This window comes from Rhinopithecus bieti, unplaced genomic scaffold, assembly GCF_001698545.2.
Source record: "Rhinopithecus bieti isolate Rb0 unplaced genomic scaffold, ASM169854v2 scaffold_13400, whole genome shotgun sequence".
Classification (NCBI taxonomy): domain Eukaryota; kingdom Metazoa; phylum Chordata; class Mammalia; order Primates; family Cercopithecidae; genus Rhinopithecus; species Rhinopithecus bieti.
In genome coordinates this window covers 4057634-4077617 of record NW_016807991.1, presented here as the reverse complement: position 1 = coordinate 4077617, position 19984 = coordinate 4057634, and the positions used below count along the sequence as shown (strand labels likewise).

The 19984-nt window shown below is 49.1% G+C and overlaps 2 protein-coding genes across 2 annotated transcripts in view; one reads left to right on the top strand and one right to left on the bottom strand.

Moving 5' to 3' along the window:
• UNK (unk zinc finger) overlaps window positions 1–5051 on the bottom strand; it is a 49647-nt gene extending 44596 nt beyond the window's left edge. The window contains exon 1 of the mRNA XM_017884697.1: window positions 4833–5051. Within this exon, the coding sequence (XP_017740186.1) occupies window positions 4833–4936 (104 nt within the window). The 5' untranslated portion in view covers window positions 4937–5051. The remainder of the gene's footprint in view (window positions 1–4832) is intronic.
• A 3202-nt stretch (window positions 5052–8253) lies between these two features.
• H3-3B (H3.3 histone B) lies at window positions 8254–11083 on the top strand. The gene is made up of 4 exons (XM_017884698.1): window positions 8254–8855; window positions 9323–9460; window positions 9544–9697; window positions 9784–11083. The coding sequence occupies exons 2-4, from the start codon at window positions 9333–9335 to the stop codon at window positions 9910–9912; spliced, it is 411 nt and encodes a 136-aa protein (XP_017740187.1). The 5' UTR covers window positions 8254–8855; window positions 9323–9332; the 3' UTR covers window positions 9913–11083.
• Window positions 11084–19984: the final 8901 nt, after the last annotated feature.

Below are 19984 nucleotides of genomic sequence, written 5' to 3'. Positions count from 1 at the left end.
AAATAAATAAATAAATAAATAAAAAATTTTAAAAAAAGAAAAAGAAAAGACAAACTGTCTAGTGAAAGGAGGTCACAGGCCGGGCACAGTGGTTCATGCCTATAATCCCAGAACTTTGGGAGGCCGAGGTGGGCAGATCATGAGGTAAGGAGATCAAGACCATCCTGGCTAACACAGTGAAACCCCGTCTCTACTAAAAATACAAAAAATTAGCCGGGCGTGGTGGCGGGCGTCTGTAGTCCCAGCTATTCAGGAGGCTGAGGCAGGAGAGAACGGTGTGAACCCAGGAGGCAGAGCTTGCAGTGAGCAGAGATCGCGCCACTGCACTCCAGACTTGGTCTCAGAAAAAAAAAAAAAGAGGTCACATAGTTTTGTCTTTGAAGAATAATAATAAAATTTCATTTATTTTTTTTTTTTTTTTTTTTTTTTTTTCCTTTTGTGGAGAACAGGGTCTCGCTGTATTACCCAGGCAGGTCTCGAACTCCTGGGCTCAAGCTATCCTCCCGCCTCTAGCCTCCCTGAGAGCTGGGATTACATGCGTGAGCCACCGCGCCCGGCCACATTATCGTTTTACTAAGTGCTAAGCAAATACTTGGGGCTGTACAATAGAGGAACTTCTGACATAACTGTTTCCTAAAAGGACTGGATTCCTCAAGTCCAGCACAAGTGCCTGCTACACCAATTTTCCCTTAAAGTTTCCTTTAAAGTTCCAAAGTTTCCCTTAAAGCAAGATTATTCAAGAGTTTAGAAAAAAAAAAATGAACAAAATTATCCTTCAGACTATGTTATGAATAATCCTCTTGGTTTAGGAAAAGGAGGGCTCAAACTGAGAACTTCAATTTCAGCACAAGAATGAAGGGGCAAGAAAGGGAAATGAATGGGAAAGTAATTTTTTGCTTGGTATATTCAACTGTGTTTGCCAAGATTGCCGTTATGGTAAGTGAGACTCAATTATCACACAAGTGTTTCTGGATTATTGCAAAGACTACTGCATGTTACATAATTTCAAATAACATCAGGTATAAAACTATACAAAATTAATTTACATATAAGAAAGGCCAAGTGAAGTGGCTCACACCTTCTCAGACTCAGGCCTTCCCATGCCACTGTACACCAGCCTGGGTGACAGAGCAAGATCCTGTCTCTTGCTCTGTCCAACCAACCTGGGCGACAAAAATAAATAAAAAATAAAAATAAAAGTGGCTGGGCGCGGGGGCTCACACCTGTAATCCCAGCACTTTGAGAGGCCGAGGCGGGCAGATCACGAGGTCAGGAGTTCAAGACCAGACTGACCAACATGGTGAAACCCCATCTTTACTAAAAATACAAATAAATAAAAGTTTAAAAAGGTAAAAAAATTGACAGGTGGACGGGCACAGTGGCTTACGCCTGTAATCCCAGCAGTTTGGGAGGCCAAGGCGTGCGGATCACAAGGTCAGGAGTTTGAGACCAGCTGGGCCAACATAATGAAACCGTCTCTACTAAAAATACAAAAATTAGCCAGCCATGGTACCGTAAGCCTGCAGTCCCAGCTACTCAGGAGGCTGAAGCAGGAGAATCACTTGAACCCAGGAGGTGGAGGTTGCAGTGAGCTGAGATCACGCCACTGCACTCCAGCTTGGGCAACAGAGTGAGACTTCGTCTCCAAAAACAAAACAAAACAAAACAAAACTGACAGGCAAAAACACAAATATTCAAAAGGGATCTATCTCTGTATTCAAAATGGGACAGATTATTATCAATGATCAATTATTATTCCACTCTGTATGTCCATGTGTACCCACTATTTACCTCCCAAGCAGCTCAAATTTTCATTTAAAATCAAAATCAAAATGCTCTCGTCCCCTAACTCCCAGGGGCAATAAATGAATTCACCTTATGGGGGTGGGGGGAAGCAGGTAAAGAGGTATGTGCCTGTAGTCCCAGCTACTCAGGAGGCTAAGGCAGGACTGCTTGAGCCCAGGAGTTCAAGTCCAGCCTGGGTAACATAGTGAGATCACATCTCTCTTTTTTCTTTTTTTGGACAGAGTCTTACTCTGTCGCCCAGGTTGGAGTGCAGTGGCACTATCTCGGCTCACTGCAACCTCCGCCTCCTGGGTTCAAGCGATTCTCCTGTCTCAGCCTCCGGAATAGCTGGGACTATAGGTGTGTGCCACCAGGCCCACCTAATTTTTTGTATTTTTAGTAGAGACAGGGTTTCCATGTTGGCCAGGTTGGTCTCAAAACTCCTGACCTCAAGTGATCCACCCACCTCAGGTTCCCAAAGTGCTGGGATTACAGGCATGAGCAACAGTACCCTGCCCATGTCTCTTTTAAGAGAAAAAAAAAAAAAAAGCTGGGTGTGGTGGCCTCCCAGCACTTTGGGAGGCCAAGGCCCAACAGTAGACGGCTTGCGCCTGCTTGATCACAGGAGTCTCAGACCAGCCTGGGTAACATGGCAAAACCACATCTCTACAAAAAATACCAAAAAAAACCATATCCAGGTGTGCCTGTAGTCCCAGCTACTCAGGAGGCTGAGGTGGGAGGATCACTTGAACCAGGGAGGTTGAGGCTACAGTGAGCTAAGATCATGACACTGCACTACAGCCTGGATGACAGAGACCCTATCTTAAAAAAAAAAAGAGAAAAATCAGAGCCAGCAAGTGTGCTGGTTCCATCATTTGTGTCCTCATGCTCCCTGCACCTCAGCCCTAGGACGACTAGGGGATGAAGTATTCCAAGTCATCACAGCTTCTGAATGCTGGTAAGTCTAGCAAGAAAGACCACTGATTTCTATCTCTGATTTCTGGAAATGAAAATATAAAAACACACATACATACGAACAAAGAGCTAAGAACACCTACAACCTCCCATCAAGCTTGGCTATTTTACCTACTCCTGTTGATTTCCTAAGACACCTCAAGAGCCAGGTCCCATTACTCTGTACTTACCCACAAGGAATGGAAAGGCAGGGTTTTTTTGTTTTTGTTTTTTGAGACGGAGTTTCACTCTTGTCGCCTAGGCTGGAGTGCAGTGGTGCGATCTCGGCTCACTGCCACCTCCGCCTCCCGGGTTCAAGCGATTCTCCTGCCTCAGCCTCCTGAGTAGCTGGGATTACAGGTGCCCACCAGCACACCCAGCTAATTTTTTGTATTTTTAGTAGAGATGGGGTTTCGCCATATTGGGCAGGCTGGTCTCGAACTCCTGACCTCAGGTGATCCGCCTCGGCCTCCCAAAATGCTGGGATTACAGGCGTGAGCTACCACACCCGGCCTGAAAGACAGGTTTTAAACAAATGAGCATCAAGAAGACAAAGACTCAGACGCTGACATTTACTCAGCTGTTCACTAGTTTCACCTGTCAATCCCAAAATAAGAAAGTATTTCTAATACACATTTCATAGTATGCTCAATGACAACACAACACAGAAACACAAGTTGCTGAAACCAAGACTCTCATGACTCAAAATGTGTTTATTTTACTAAAAACAGCGATCTGAGCAACCAGAGAATATAAAGAAGTTCCAATTACGTGAAGTTTCCACATTCGAAAATCAAGACTACACCATTCAACTAATCAGTAGTCTTTGAGCTAAGAACATCTCACCAAAATCAATGGAAAGACTGCGAAAGATCTCCAGTAAGAAAGGACCAGGAAAGCAACGTCCACATCAGAAAAGGAATGGTTAACGTGAGTCAGACTGTAGTCAAGAAGCTTAAATGATTTCAGCCAACAACAGAGAATCCCACAAAGAAACCGTACACTTCCTATAACCAATGTTCCCCAACCCCAGAACAGTTTCCCAAGGTCTTCTATATAGCAAGAGTTCCTCCTGTCTGGTTTGAGTTCTTTCTACTCCAACAGATGATTCTGTTCTTCGTTCACCGAACAACTTAGCTGTTCAACCCCCCAGGTTCCAAAACCTCTCGCAGCTGGGGACCCTTTTAAAGATGCACATCACTCAGAAGCCCATGGGGATGAGAGGCAGTCAGAGCATCAGGGAAAACGGAAAGCAACATTTTGCTTAACACGAGAAACCGCCCCTTATTCATCTTTCTCCCACATCACCTAACTAGGGAATGCTTAATGTGACTTGAAGGAAATGAAGACAGCGACCTAAAAGCACACAGATGCAGACTTCCAGGAAGAGGTTTTCCCATCTTGCTGGACCCTGTAGTGTCGGTATTTGGGGGTCCCTCTAATGCCACATTTCTGCTGAGCCTGCAGACATACTCGGAACCCATCACCTTCGGGCTCCCAGACTCAGGCTCCGCACAGCCCGCGAGGGAAAGGGTCATGGGCACGCACCGACACGTTTCCATCTTTGCATGTTTATCTACGTCGACTGTGAATTCAAGCAAGGGTGGCCCTCGTGGACAACCTACGACCCTTAGGGACACAAAAGGCTTCCTGTGCAAATTGCATGGAATCTCCTGACAGGATTTCGCGCTAATGATCATTCAGAGATGGGTTCCGGGGCTGGGCCCCACGGAACTCGTCTTGGTTGTGTCTTGGACTTCTCACTGCCCCAAAGGAGCCTACTACTGTGATTTTATGGTCTGAGGAACAGTTAGGCCTCGAAGGCCTGGCCTAGGGAGAGTGCACTCTGCATCCCGAGCTCCCGCCTTCCCCACTCAGCGGCCGGAACCGAGTTTCCCGCCCCACAGCCCGACCAGAGGTTGGTGGCAGTTGGAGGCAGTTGGGACCGGCCCCAGCAGGTTGGAACCGGTCTGGGCCGGGCCGGAGGAGGAAGGGGGGGAGGAAGAGGCCGCCTCGCGCTCTCCCTGCGCGCGTGACTCACGCTGGCCGCTGACGTCAGGCGTGCGCGCGCGGCGGGGGGGGGCTCTACGTACGTGTAGTGCTGCGGTTTCTCGGGCTGTGCCTGCAGCACCTGAGCGGTAGCGGCCGGGGGCGCCGAGGAAGCTGCGGAGCCGCCGGGCCCGGGGCCCTTCGACATGGTCTTGTCTTCCTGCCTCTTCGCCGCTCCCCTTTTATTATTCAGTCTGCGCGGTCCGCGCCGAGGACCCAGTACGCCTGCGCCGCGCCACGAGAACGTGAAGACCCCCCACACGGCAGCATGGGTTGCTGGGAGTTGTGGTTCTATGTCCGACTGGAATTTTACCGTCGGCAGAGGGTTGCTGGCACAGCGCGGGACCACAATACCCAGGGATCCGTGCTGCTCGTGTCCCGGATGCTGAGGGCCTGCGACGGCTTCTGGGAATTGCAGTCCGGTCGCGTTTATCCTTCTTACCAGCGCGTTTTCAGTTTCAAAGGGAAGCCTTTCCATGAAACTGGAGCGCCTGGAGGAGAAGGGGCCCAGAGCTAGGGAGGCCCTAGCGACTTCTGCGAAAGAGTTCCAAGTATAGTTTCACTGCCAACGGTGTCATAACTACTTTGCCTTTGTACTTAGTATTATCTTGGGTCGGTTGTAATGCCAGCTCAGAGCAGTGCCTCCAAGCAGGGCTTAAGAATCTGTATTGTCGGTTCTTAGTTCTGGGCCCTGTGCTGCAGGCACCTGCAATCCGACAGCAACCCCTTCGTCCCTGCGGCGGGTCTAACCTGAGAGGGATTGAAAAAGCTTTGCTAAGGAGAGTTTCCGCGCCTTTGCCGAGGCGCTTCATTTACCTTTACTAGCCTCGACACCTGGAACTCCACTTGTGTGCCTTCTCAGCCTGACACCTGGCCTGACCAACTTGTTTCCAGTACATTAAGGGCCAAGGACGAATTTAATCTCCGCCTAGAATAGTCTCTGAGGTACATTGACAAGTTGCAGGCAACTTATCAGTGTCGAGCAGCATCACAGTGTCCAGAGGAAAGGCCTGAGTTTGAGTAGGGCGTTCCCGTGTTTGTCCACTCTAGTTTTCTTCTCTGGACGTCAGCCTTTTAACTTGGGATATTATCTTTCCCATCTCTGCTTCCCACCAGTCAAGCAAAGTTCTTCACTTTGTAAAATAAGCCAGATGCCCCAGACCTAGGCATTTGTTTCTGTGAGTTTTAGAATGTTCTCCGTAGAGATTTTAACAGTTGTCATTTAACTTTGTTTTCCATATTGAATCTATTTTAAATCCACTGGTTTTGATTTGTATTTTCTTAGATGGGATTACATTAGCAAATGATTATCTCATTAAAGAAACACATTCCAAATAACCTTAGGGGTGAGGGGTGGTGGGGCTAATGGAAAATCGTTAACGTTTGAGTGACACGTACTTGTTTTATTTAGCTCCAAGTTCCCTCACATCAGAAACCACATTACAAAGTTGAGAAACTGGTATTTCCTAAATAGGCTAAATCGTTTAGCCACTAGGGGCGTTTGAAAATGAAAAATTACAAAAGGACAAATACAAGTTGTAGTATATTGCTTTAATCCTATGATTAAACGCAACTTAATTGGTTTATGTTAGCCTCAGAATACTCAAGTGTGATCTGACTGAAGAAATAGAGGTCACAGCACCAGATTTTAAATAATGGATGTATACCATGAGCTTTAGAGGAAGTGTGTACTGGGAGAATTGGGAGATGATCTCATCCAAACTGCTTAATTGACAAAAGAGGAAACCGAAACCCAGAGAAGCTAAGTAACCGCACAAAGTTACTCAGCAGGTTGGTAACAGAAGAGGAACTAGGACAGTAGCCTACAAGGCTACATCACATTCGCTGTTGGGTTTTGTTTGTTTTCTTTTTATTCTGCTATTTTTTTCATTGTATAGAGGTTTTTGGTTCTTCCTCATTTCCTGTGTTGCTTTTCCTCCCTTGTACCAATCTGGAAAAAGTGAAACATACCTGTGTGACTACCAAGTAAGAGAGACAGACTTTTTTTTTTTTTTTTTTTTTTTTTAAACGGAGTCTCACTCTGTTGCCCAGGCTGGAGTGCAGAGGTGCAATCTCAGCTCACTGCAACCTCCACCTCCCAGGTTCAAGCGATTCTCCTGCCTCAGCCTCTTGAGTAGCTGGGATTACAGGTGCATGTCACAACGCCCAGCTAATTTTTGTATTTTTAGTAAAGATGGGATTTCACTATGTCGGTCAGGCTGGTCTCGAACTCCTGACCTCATAATCCGCCCTCCTCAGCCTCCCAAGTGCTGGGATTACAGGCGTGAGCCACCGCACTCGGCATCCTATTTCCACGAATCATACTTAAATGGATAAATGTAAGTCCATACCTTTTTTCTCTGGGTAGCTTTAGTTTCTAATAATTAGCAAAGCTGGAAAGAAAATGACTGCCCCTCCACATGGAGGCATGGAAATGACATGATTCTGTGTAACCTAGAAAAATCGTGAAACACAGCCGGGCGCGGTGGCTGAAGCCTGTAATCCCAGCACTTTGGGAGGCCGAGGCAGGCGGATCACGAGGTGAGGAGATGGAGACCATCCTGGCTAACACGGTGAAACCCCGTCTCTACTAAAATACAAAAAATTAGCTGGGTGTGGTGGCGGGTGCCTGTAGTCCCAGCTGCTCAGGAGGCTGAGGCAGGAGAATGGCGTGAACCTGGGAGGTGGAGCTTGCAGTGAGCCCAGATCGTGCCACTGCACTCCAGCCTTGGCGACAGAGCGAGACTCTGTCTCAAAAAAAAAAAAAAAAAAAAATTAGTTGAAACCTATATATACCTGTTTCTGCTACTTTTTCTTTTAGTAGTTTGGAATATTTGTTGAACCAAGCATCAGAACTATAGAGTGGAGTAGAATGCCCAAGGCTGTATTTCAATTTTCTGGGCTGTGCTTGGCTAGTCTTAACCTTAAGCCTGCTATGGTATTTAATATACTTGAGGCAACTGAAGAACTGACTATTGCAATCTACCCAAGACATTTACTTAGGCAAAGGTAGGGATTAGCATATTTAAACATTTGTCATGTTTCTTCAGAAGTAATACCGGCCAGGATATGCTATTAAACAAAAGGGCACATATTTAGTTATCTTTCGTTTATTCTTCATGGACATACAAATAGTATAGTAGGACTACTTCCTTTCTGGCTGTAGTCATTTCATTCGGTTGAAGTACATAATTCAAGTAACATGTTGCTTAAGTTACTTCTTGTTTAATCATGGAAATCACAAAATATTTTGTGACACCTTAAAAACATACGAAACAGTTCCTCTAATTTATTAACATGTTTATTTGTATCTGTTATTTACCCCTTCCCACCCCACCAAGGGACCTGCTTTTGGTTAAAAATGTATGTGCATGATCATTGAAATACTTGATAATATGATTTACTGAATTCTAATTCTCACACTACGCACTTAACGATCAAAATATTATGAAAGGTAAATAATCTAGGGAACACATTTTATTTTACATCGGAAAATATTTACAAAAAATTTGTTAAAGTAGCCTCTCTGCGTGCATAGCATTCGCTTGATGCCTGTAAGTTTAGACTCCTGCTCATCCTGATAAGAGACCAATGCAATTCATTTGCATTGACTTTCTATTGCAGAGCTTTGGAACCAAGGGAAGGATCCAAACATAGCTCCATTTTATCCAATCAGAAGGGCCGCTCAGTGCTAAACTCTGATTCGTCCATTCCTCTTTGCATCCATCCAATCATTAGGCGACTTTAACAGCCAATCAGCGGCCTAGATATGCACCAATCATGGAACAGTGCCGAAGCACGGCCTTTGTGTCGGGGGATGTCAGCGCGTCGGCGAAAGCGCCCACCAATAAAAAAAGTCGTTGGTGTATGCAAATAAGGGTTCTATGACGCAGAGACGCAGCGTGAAGCGTGCCTATAAAAACGGCGGCGTCGAGGGGGCCTGGAGCGCAGAGCGGTTTGGTCGTTCGTTGGGCTTGTTTCGGTTCTTGGTTCGGCGATTGCGGCTGTTCTTCGGGCAGCGGAAGAGGCGCGGCGGTCGGAGAAGTGGCCTAAAACTTCGGCGTTGGGTAGGCGTTCGTGGGGTTGCCCGCGGCTGCAGGCTCTGCCAACCGTTGCCGCCGCGGGCCGCGGCCGTTGGGAGCCGAGCGGCGGGGGCTGTTCGGGCCGCTGGTGTCGGGTCGGGTGTGGGGTCGGGAGGTTTCCCCTTGGGGCTTTGTTCCGGAACCGTGTCCCCGCCTTTTCCTGGCGGTGATTCAGAGGTCCCGACGCCGGATTCCGGGCAGTCGGGCCTCCGCCCGTCAAAGGAGGGAAGTGACTCCTCCCTGTACTCCCCCTCCCGGGGGAGGCTGCCGCTCCTTGCAGCCTGAGTCATTAGGGGAGGGGGAGGAGGTTGGCGGCCCTCGGCCATCTGCCGCCGCGAGGTGGGGCACGGGGAGGCGGGAGGCCCGGCGGAGGGGCCAGGGCCTGTTCCCCACAGCCCCGGGGTGCGGCCCGGGTGAGCGCGGCGGCATTATCTTCGGGGCGTCTTTCTTAGGTGAAAGAAAATGGCCCGAACCAAGCAGACTGCTCGTAAATCCACCGGTGGGAAAGCCCCCCGCAAACAGCTGGCCACAAAAGCCGCCAGGAAAAGCGCTCCCTCTACCGGCGGGGTGAAGAAGCCTCATCGTTACAGGTAGGCCGGGCGGGGGAACAATGGCCCGCCGGTGGACGGCTTTGTGCGGCGGCGTTTGCTCACCCCTCCCCTGCTCGCTGCAGGCCCGGGACCGTGGCGCTTCGAGAGATTCGTCGTTACCAGAAGTCGACCGAGCTGCTCATCCGGAAGCTGCCCTTCCAAAGGTTGGTGAGGGAGATCGCTCAGGATTTCAAAACCGACCTGAGGTTTCAGAGCGCGGCCATTGGTGCGCTGCAGGTAAGACAAAGGCCTGGAGTCGGGGGAGGGCTGGGCGGTTTCCGCTCCCCGAGGGGGATTAATGGTGTGGCTCTTGTCCTCAACAGGAGGCTAGCGAAGCGTACCTGGTGGGTCTGTTTGAAGATACTAATCTGTGTGCCATCCACGCTAAGAGAGTCACCATCATGCCCAAAGACATCCAGTTGGCTCGCCGGATACGGGGAGAGAGAGCTTAAGTGAAGGCAGTTTTTATGGCGTTTTGTAGTAAATTCTGTAAAATACTTTGGTTTAATTTGTGACTTTTTTTGTAAGAAATTGTTTATAATATGTTGCATTTGTACTTAAGTCATTCCATCTTTCACTCAGGATGAATGCGAAAAGTGACTGTTCACAGACCTCAGTGATGTGAGCACTGTTGCTCAGGAGTGACAAGTTGCTAATATGCAGAAGGGATGGGTGATATTTCTTGCTTCTCATGATGCATGTTTCTGTATGTTAATGACTTGTTGGGTAGCTATTAAGGTACTAGAATTGATAAATGTGTACAGGGTCCTTTTGCAATAAAACTGGTTATGACTTGATCCAAGTGTTTAACAATTGGGGCTGTTAAGTCTGACCATACATCACTGTGATAGAATGTGGGCTTTTTCAAGGGTGAAGATACAAGTCTTAACCACAGTGTAACTTACAGTTTCCTTTAAAAAAAAAAAAAAAAAAAAAGTAAACCTGGCAGCTATAGAATACACTATGTGCATTTATAATAGCTATTTTATATATTGTAGTGTCAACATTTTTAAATTAAATGTTTTACATTCACAAGTGGTGGGGAGTCTTGTCATTAAGGTGTGTGTAATTTAGAGTCCAGTTGGTTTTCTTCTGACTGCACTTGTTCTCATAGTAAAATGCTATGCGCATTTATACCTTGCATAAGTCCTCATTCTACCACATGTTAACTAACCCTCTAGCTGATAATGCAAACACTAACTGGGGGATTTTATTTATAAGGGCTCTAGAAAAAAATACAAGTTATTCACACCAGCATCATCTATTAACTAATATTCTGAACTAGTTAGTGCAGCTTTTCATTGTGTTGTGTGGTTGGTCTCATAACTAGGTTGAGTTTTTCTCCTCTGCTAAGAGGAAACAGTACCGAAGTTCTTTTCTTGTGGCATTTGTATTATAAAAACTTGCTGTGGGGGAGGAGCATAAAGCTCCAGCCCACTGAACCTCTGCCAATTAAGATGGTGTTGGGTTAGGTTACATCTGGTTACTGTCCTGGGAAAATCATTTTTATAGAGATGGCCTTCCAAGTGGTTTTAAAATTTATTGAAGTTTTTAGGTCAATTATGTATGTTGACTAAATTTACAAATAAACTTGTTTATCCAACTAAGTGTCCAAAACCTAAATTGAATGTGCTAAGTTTTCACATGTCCCATTATCTAGGTCCTTGTATACTAATGTTTTGAGCTTAGTTCATTTCAGGTGTTGCTTGGTAGACAAAGGAACCTTTTATTTACAAAGATACTGTAGAAAGCATGTGAACAGCTCTCTGCTTTATTAAGATGTCATAATATTGCCGTATTTGCAGTGTGAGTTAAGACAAACTATCAATAAGCTTTTCCCCCCACTCCCGTTCCATAGCATAGAAGCCCGCAGGTGTAGAACTCACTTTGGCCACAAAAGCGTAGTATGTGGATGTCAGCGAGACAGCATGAGAGCCAGCAGTCATCAAAGCATACCCGTTTGAAGCTAGCGACTGCTTAAAGTTCTGCCCCATTAAAATTGCTTTCTCAAAAGTTTGGGTTAGTTTCAAATTTAAGATTTTAGAGGGAAGATAGAGTAGGTACCTTTCAGGTCGTGATAATGAGGTCCTATGAAAGAATGTAATGTAGTGACCCGCTTTTCTAGAAGATTCATAATCAGCTCTGGAACAAGCACTCTGATTCCTCACAGTGTGTTTCAGAATGAGATTAAGATCAGACGTTGGAATGTGCTATGCTCTGGAGTGTCTGGAAACAAGTACAGAAACCTGGCTATGGTGATGAGTTAGCTTCTGTTTACTATCTGTGACAACCCAAGTGGGTGACACTAGTGAACCTTCTCCCGTAGTCTGCAGGCTGGCATAGAAGGTTCTCGGATTATATTGGGCAGCTTGCCTTTCCACACTTGGCTTGAGCACTCAACCCAGAAGGCAAAGATAGCTTTTGGTTGCAGGCAGCTGCCTGTATGGGATATCCCTTGGTAAGGGTAAAGGAGCAAAGCAGAGGTTGGGGCTGATGCAGGTATCCTGTGCCCTTGATGGATGAGACTAAAATAAAATTTTTGAAGTTAAGATTTTCTCATTTTGTCAATGGTTTTCATTCGAATGATAATGTCTTTTAAAATTTTGGGGAAATGTCCAAAAAGCACTCACTTCTGATTCAGCTGGGGCTGGGATGTGCGCCGTGCGCCTTCAATAGTAAGGAAGCTCCCTATTGAGGTGACCTCAGTGACAGTTTCCCCGGGACAGTGCCAATCTGTGCCTGTTGAAGTGATGTATTTATTTTGAGGAGTCTCTGTTGCCAGCCTGGAGTACAGTGGTGCGATCTCAGCTCACTGCAACCCCCGCCTCCCAGGTTCAAGCGATTCTCCTGCCTGAGCATCCCAAGCAGCTGGGACTACAGGCAAACACCACTATACCCAGCTAATTTTTGTGTTTTTAGTAGAGACGGGGTTTCACCATGTTGGCCGGGATGGTCTTGGTCTCTTGACCTTGTGATCCGCCCACCTCGGCCTCCCAAAATGCTGGGATTACAGGCGTGAGCCACCGTTCCCAGCCAGTGTATTTACTTTTTAGAAACGGGGTCTCCCTATGTTGCCCAGGTTGGTCTCAAACTCGAGCTCCCAAAGTGCTAGGATTACAGGTGTGAGCCGCTAGGCCCAGCCTGAAGTGTATTTAATAGTGCCTCTGTTTACTGTCCTCTGTCCCAATTTGGCAAATTATGCGGTCGTTCTACCTACCCGTAGCATGGTGACATGAGGTGGGGACCCAGTGAATCTTGTGTAGGGACATGTCTCAGGAAAATAAGGTCAAATTGCTTACCCACCAATATTCTAATTATACCACCTTCAATCTGAAAAGGGGACGTAATTTGTTTTGTCCCTTAAACTTCAATTATCTGGTCCACATAGTCAGTTTTGGGATGAAGCAGGGCTGTTTTACCCAGCACCAGGGGTCCACAGTGTAACTACAAAATAGGGAAAAGGAGGGGTAAAGAGGAAGATGGGAGAAATAAAGGGCAACAGGTGTTCCCTCACCAAGAGTAGACCCGGCTTCTGACGTGCAACTTCATCACGAACAAGTGGTCTTCCAGCCACCTTCCCAAAGACAGGCTAAGGGCTTCAGGACAAGTGGAGTGGCTTGGTTTTCAGAATTTCTGGGGGCCAGAGTCCTGTCAGGACCTTGGGTAATTTTAGCACCTGGCCCACTGGTCCTAGCCTAGGGACCATCAGCCAAAGGGAAGGAGAAGAGGCCCTGAACTGACTGCCTGGATTGGAAGTTAACAGTTTCCCACTCATCGATTCACTGGATGATTCCCCAACAGCGGTCTCTGCTGCTCAGCTCCCCCTGCCTGGCTCCTTGCACGCACTGCCTGGTGTCAGGTGTCAGGGTGGGGTCTTGCAGCCCTGGGAAAACAGTCCCTTTCTCCTGAATCACCTTCAGGTAGGTCAGTAGAGGGAGGAACACTGCGGAACACCGGTCAGCTGCCTGCAATTCAATCAGCAGGAAACAAGGGCTTGCCCTATGGTTTCTGCAAGATGGTCCTGGCCTGTGTTCAGATTCAGAGACTGAGGCCTATGGCTAGTCTAGCCCGCCATAGAGAAGCATCAGGTGGGGAGTTTTCACCCCTTCTGCAGTTGTCTTACGGGGGTGCTGTGGTCCACCAGGCATGAGATCCTTGAGCCCCTATCCTGGGCATTCTCTCCCCATCCCTTGGGGCGGGAGCATTTTAATCATCTTGCTAAAGGAATCGCAGCCCACCTCTCTCAGCCCCACCCCAGGCACTGATCAGTCCCACTGACGCTGAGCTGGCTGCACCTTGCCCAGGCCCTCACAGCCTCTTCCCTCACCCCTATGGTGCTCCTCCTGCTTCTGTGGGCATTCCTCAGGGAGATGCCCTGATCACAAGGATGTCACCAGCCTGAACCACTCTTATGAAGCTGGGCCTGGCTTCTGACCAGCAACAGCTGCACAAAAGCTGGCCTTCCAGCGTCCTCCTCCAAGGCAAGGCTAGAAGAAGGGGAGAAGGGGTAGGCCCCTGTTGGGTTGCCAACCCAAATTCTACGGCACCCTCAGAAGACTAAGGATGCCCTCTTCTTGGGCTGGGTGGCTGCCCTTTCCCTCCCTGATCCCTTTGTCAGCAGGTCTGGGAAATGAGGGAGGCTGCAGGCCAAGGTGGGTGCAGCTGAGACAGCTCTGTGTTTATGCACAGAGGAGTTTGCACAAGGCCTCTATTGCGAGGGGCTGTGGAGTGAGAAGGGGCTGTGGAGTGAGAAGGGGCGGTGGAGTGAGAAGGGGCGGTGGAGTGAGAAGTGGCTGTGGTGTGAGAAGGGGCTGTGGTGTGAGAAGGGGCTGTGGAGTGAGAAGGGGCTGTGGTGTGAGAAGGGGCTGTGGAGTGAGAAGGGGCAGGGTACTCCTGCTCTCTGTGGTCCTGCTGATGGCCCAGTAGCCCCTGGCTATCAGTGATCCCACCAGACACTCTCCCTCCAAGCAAAGAGTCACAGGATTTCTCTGGGATGCACCCCAGCATGTCCTAGTGTCTTCATCTGAGCACTATGCCCAGTGGCCAGCAGGGGCCAGTCTTGCAGATCACGCACACCTGGGAGCAGCGCTTCTTAGCTGTCTCCCGAGCAGAGGTCTCTCCACTGGAGCCCAGCCTGCCTCCTACTTCATGACCCCTCCCCATGGAGAAAGCTAAGAGGTCCTACAGTCACCCCCTACTGGGAAAGCAAGAAGTGGGGGCTTCAGTGAGGCTGTAGCTCGTGGAGGAACAGTAAGGCCATGTGTCATCTGGAAAAGGGTGCAGAGAGAGGGACATGGTGAGGCAGCCAGGGTCTGGGGCCTTCTCGCTGGCAGTTGCTAGCTCTCATCAGGAAGCTGCAGTTCTGGGGATACACACAGGGGGATGGAGGGTGGGCAGAAAGGGAGAGGTTCATCTCAGACATCACCAGGACCAGGGACAAGAGGGCTCCGGGGAAGGAGAGGGAGATGGGCTGCAGGCTTAGGGCAGGGGGCCTTTGCTGAGGGGTGTGTGAGGGATTGTGCCTGTCCCCATGGAGGTGGAACCTGGGCTTCGTTAAATCCCTATTCACATATCACTTCCTACGTTGGCCACACTTTCCCTCCATAAGCTCCTCTCTGCCAGGGACTGAGCCAGGGGGCCAAGCAGAGGGGTCAGGAGGGGCTTGGGTCCGCAGCCCAGGCATCACGGCTCACAGGGCTCTCCCTCCCCAGTTCTGCACCTGCAGCTAGTTTCAATCCACCTGCCCACTGCCAGCGGCCTGAGGCGTGGGCAGCTGCAGTGCCAGCCAGCAGCTTTCCAGCCAGTGTGAGGCGCAAGAGGAGACAGCCTCGGTCCTAAGCTGTCAGCTGCACCTTGTAGGTCTGGACATGCTCTTTGGCCAGCAGCAGGGTGGTTGTCAACCTAGAGGGCGGAACTTCAGGGACAGAGTTGGGGCAGCAAACAGAGACAAGACCTGCAGCTGGGTTATCTGAGCAGGGGCATCTGAGACCGGAGGGGGACGAGCAGCTCCGGTGCTCCGAAGGCAGGGAATGAGTGTGTCTGCCTCTGGAATCATGCCTGTCACATAGCAGAAGTTCCAGGAGTGACTGCTGACCAAACCAAATGGCCCCAGCAGCCCCCAAGCACAGCTGGCTGGATCTGCTTCCAGTATTGGTGGCAAAGAATCAGTCTGGTTCCCAAAAGCTTTGGTTACTGGCCTGGTTTCCAAACCGAGAGTGTTTCGTGTAGGAACTGAGTCTGAGAGAGCAGCTGCCCCTCCTGTCCGTCACCAAGAGGCTGAGCTTTAACTCTTGACACTTTCGTAAGCAGAAGCCAGTAGAGCGGGGCTGCAGGAGTACAGGAAACAGGCTGAGAAAATGGACTCGGGCTGGGCGAAGTGGCGCACGCCTGTAATCCCAACACTTTGGGAGGCTGAGGTGGGTGGATCCCTTGAGGCTAGGAGTTCAAACCCAGCTGGCTAGCATGGCAAAACCCCATCTCTACTAAAAACTCAAAAATTAGCCAGGTGTGGTGGTGCATGCCTATAATCCCAGCTACTCAGGAGGCTGAGAGAGGAGAATTGCTTGAACCTGGGAGGCGGAGGTTGAAGTGAGCTGAGATCACGCCACTGCACTCCAGCCTGGGCAACAGAATGATACTCCATCTCAGAAACAAAAACAAAAACAAAACCCCAAAAAAAACAACGGCTGGGCGCGGTGGCTCACGCCTGTAATCCCAGCACTTTGGGAGGCCAAGACGGGCGGATCACAAGGTCAGGAGATCGAGACCATCCTGACTAACACGGTGAAACCCTGTCTCTTTTAAAAATACAAAAAATTAACCAGGCATGGTGGCGGGCGCCTGTAGTCCCAGCTACTTGGGAGGCTGAGGCAGGAGAATGGTGTGAACCCAGGAGGCGGAGCTTGTAGTGAGCCGAGATCGCACCACTGCACTCCAGCCTGGGAGACAGAGCAAGACTTCGTCTCAAAAAAAAAAAAAAGCTGGTAGTAAACAAGCACTGCTGCCCCGCAGGTGCATCCTGGTGAGATAACAGCCCTGCGATCTGGGCTTACCATGGGCTCAATATTATTATCAATAGTCCAGACACTGTTATGAATATTATAGAAGGGCAAAGGGAGCCCAGATCAGGAAATAGGTTAACCCTCTAGAGGAAACAATAAAAAGAATCTCCCAGAACGGGTGAGATGGTGAGCCATCTGCTGGGAGCAAGATGTCAGTCTCTGAAAACACTGGGAGCCTTGGACCTAAGTCCATCAGGGAATCAGACTGTGACTGCAATGCAGAAGCCAGGGCTGCATCAAGTGTATAGTTCTGTGAAACATAAACAAAGGTCAAGTTGAGCAAGGAGGGCACAAGGATTTGGTTTTTGTGTGGAAGACAGACGCTGACTCTCATGGAGAAGAGGCATTTTGGAGTGCCTGTCCTCAGTGGTAGGCCAGGTTTGCCATGGCCTGGACAAACATTGTTAGAGCTGGGTGCAGTGGCTTACCCGTGTAACCTCAGCAACTTGGGAGGCTGAGGTGGGAGGATTGCTTCAGCTCAGGAGTTGAAGGTTTCAGTGAGCTGTGAAGGTGACACTGCACGCCAGCCTGTGTGACAGAGCAAGGCCCTGACAAAAAAAAAAAAAAACATGGCCGGGAGTGGTGGCTCACACCTGTAATCCCAGCACTTTGGGAGGCCAAGGCAGGCGGGTCACGAGGTCAGGAGTTCAAGACCAGCCTGGCCAACATGGCGAAACCCTGTCTCTACCAAAAATACGAAAATTAGCTAGGTATGGTGGCACGTGCCTGTAATCCCAGCTACTTGGGAGGCTGAGGTAGGAGAATTGCTTGAACCTGGGAGACGGAGGTTGCAGTGAGCCAAGACCACACCATTGCACTCCAGTCTGGGCAACAGTGAGATTCCATCTCAAAACAAAAACAAGGGCTGGGCACGGTGGCTCATGCCTGTAATCCCAGCACTTTGGGAGACTGAGGCGGGCAGATCACGAGATCAGGAGATAGAGACCATCCTGGCTAACACAGTGAAACCCCATCTCTACTTAAAAAAATACAAAAAATTAGCCAGGGGTGGTGGCAGGCGCCTGTAGTCCCAGTTACTCGGAAGGCTGAGGCACGAGAATGGAGTGAACCCAGGAGGCGGAGCTTGCAGTGAGCCGAGATGGCGCCACTGCACTCCAGCCTGGTCTAGGTCAGCAGACACCTGGCTGGCATGCATGGCATTCCCACCACTGGCTAGTGTGTCCCTGTGGTGGATATAACCCAGAATTCTATCCAGACGCCTCAGCCCTACCTGATAATCAGCAAGATACAAGCAAGTTTCTCAGCCAGCAGAGCACAGGACAAACCTCAGGGTGAAGGGTTTCCATTACAGTGCCACCTCCCCGCTAATCCTGAGACATCTGGCCAGGAAATGGGGGGAAGGTCAAAGGTCAAAGGAGACTTCAGTAAACAAATTTCAGTAACACACTAGATGGGATTTTTAAAAAACAGTAAACACATTTCCCAAATACAATCAATGTTTCAGAGTCCATCTGGAACAAACGGACATGCTTCCCCTTAACGCCAAAGTTTTTTTTTCCTTTTTTGAGACGAAATTTTACTCGGCAGCTCAGGCTGGAGTGCAGTGGTGCCATCTCGGCTCACTGCAGCCTCTGCCTCAGCCTCCTGAGTAGTTGGGATTACAGGCGCACGCCACCACGCCCGGCTATTTTTTGTATTTTTAGTAGAGATGGGGTTTCACCATGTTGGTCAGGCTGGTCTCAAACTCCTGACCTCAGGTGATCCACCTGCCTTGGCCTCCCAAAGTGCTGGCATTACAAGTTTGAGCCACTGTGCCAAGCCTAGTTTCTATTTTTTTTTTTTGAGACGGAGTCTCGCTCTGTCGCCCAGGCTGGAGTGCAGTGGCCGGATCTCAGCTCACTGCAAGCTCCGCCTCCCAGGTTCACGCCATTCTCCCGCCTCAGCCTCCGGAGTAGCTGGAACTACAGGCGCCCGTCACCTCGCCCAGCTAGTTTTTTGTATTTTTTTAGTAGAGACGGGGTTTCACCGTATTAGGCAGGATGGTCTCGATCTCCTGACCTCATGATCTGCCCATCTCCGCCTCCCAAAATGCTGGGATTACAGGCTTGAGCCACCGCGCCCGGCCTCTGTATTTTTATTTATTTATTTATTTTGAGGTGGAGTCTTCCTCTGTTGCCCAGGCTGGAGTGCAATGGCGCAATCTTGGTTCACTGCAACCTCTGCCTCCCGGGTTCAAGCGATTCTCCTGCCTCAGCCTCCTGAGTAGCTGGGATTACAGGTGTGTGCCACCACACCAGGCTAATTTTATACTTTTAGTAGAGATGGGGTTTCACCATGTTAACCAGGCTGGTCTCGAATTCCTGACCTCAGGTAATCCACCCGCCTCGGCCTCCCAAAGTGCTGGGATCACAGACATGAGCCACCTCACCCAGCCTAAATCAAGGTTCTCCAAGAAAAACTAAAACAGGCTGAGCATGGTGGCTCATGCCTATAATCCCAGCACTTTGGCAGGCCGAGGCAGACGGATCACCTGAGGTCGGGCATTTGAGACCAGCCTGGCCAACATGGCGAAACCTTGTCCCTACTAAAAATTCAAAAAATTAGCTAGGCGTAGTGGCACGTGCCTGTAATCCCAGCTACTTGGGAGGCTGAGGCAGGAGAATCGCTTGAACCCGGGAGGCAGAGGTTGCAGTGAGCCGAGATTGTGCCACTGCACTCCAGCCTGGCAGCAGAGCGAGACTCCATCTCAAAAAAAAAAAGTTATGTCAATTAAAATGAGTCAATGGAAATAAAGATAAGGGTGTGGACTTCTAACTAGTCAGAATCCCTGCTCTCTCTTCTCTTATTCAGAAAGCTCTACTCAGAGCATTTATCACAGACAGAGGGGGTCAGATTTGTGACTGTCTGCCTCCCAATCAGACTGTGAGAGCCTGAGGCATTTATCTTTCTGGCCAATTGCATACAGGAGAGTACCATAATGCCTGTTGAATTAATAGACAACTGATAAGAATAGCAAACATTTATTCTGTGCGTACCAAGTGCCAGCTGCTGGGCTGGGCACTTTATGAAGATGATCTCATTCAGTTCCTTTTTTTTCTTTTTGAGACAGAGTCTCACTGTGTTGCCCGGGTTGGAGTGCAGTGGCACGATCTCGGCTCACTGCAAGCTCTGTCTCCTGGGTTCATGTCATTCTCCTGCCTCAGCCTCCCAAGTAGCTGAGACTACAGGCCCCCTCCACCACGTCCAGTTAATTTTTTGTATTTTTAGTAGAGACGGGGTTTCACCTTATTAGCCAGGATGGTCTTGATCTCCCAACCTCGTGATCCACCCGCCTCAGCCTCCCAAAGTGCTGGGATTACAGGCGTAAGCCACCGCTCCCGGCCCTCAGTTCCTTTTACAACAGCGTATCTGGGAGCAATGTCCAGCCCCATTTTACACATAACAAACTGAGGCCTGGAAAGGTCGTATCATTTACCTGAGATCATATTATAGTAAGAGTGGA

Bases quoted from the DNA above. Each gene is read 5' to 3' on its own strand.
- H3-3B (XM_017884698.1), top strand. From the start codon at position 9,333: ATGGCCCGAACCAAGCAGACTGCTCGTAAATCCACCGGTGGGAAAGCC. The intron at 9,461-9,543 runs GTAGGCCGGGCG...TGCTCGCTGCAG, and splicing joins AAGAAGCCTCATCGTTACAG to GCCCGGGACCGTGGCGCTTC. The intron at 9,698-9,783 runs GTAAGACAAAGG...TGTCCTCAACAG, and splicing joins CGGCCATTGGTGCGCTGCAG to GAGGCTAGCGAAGCGTACCT.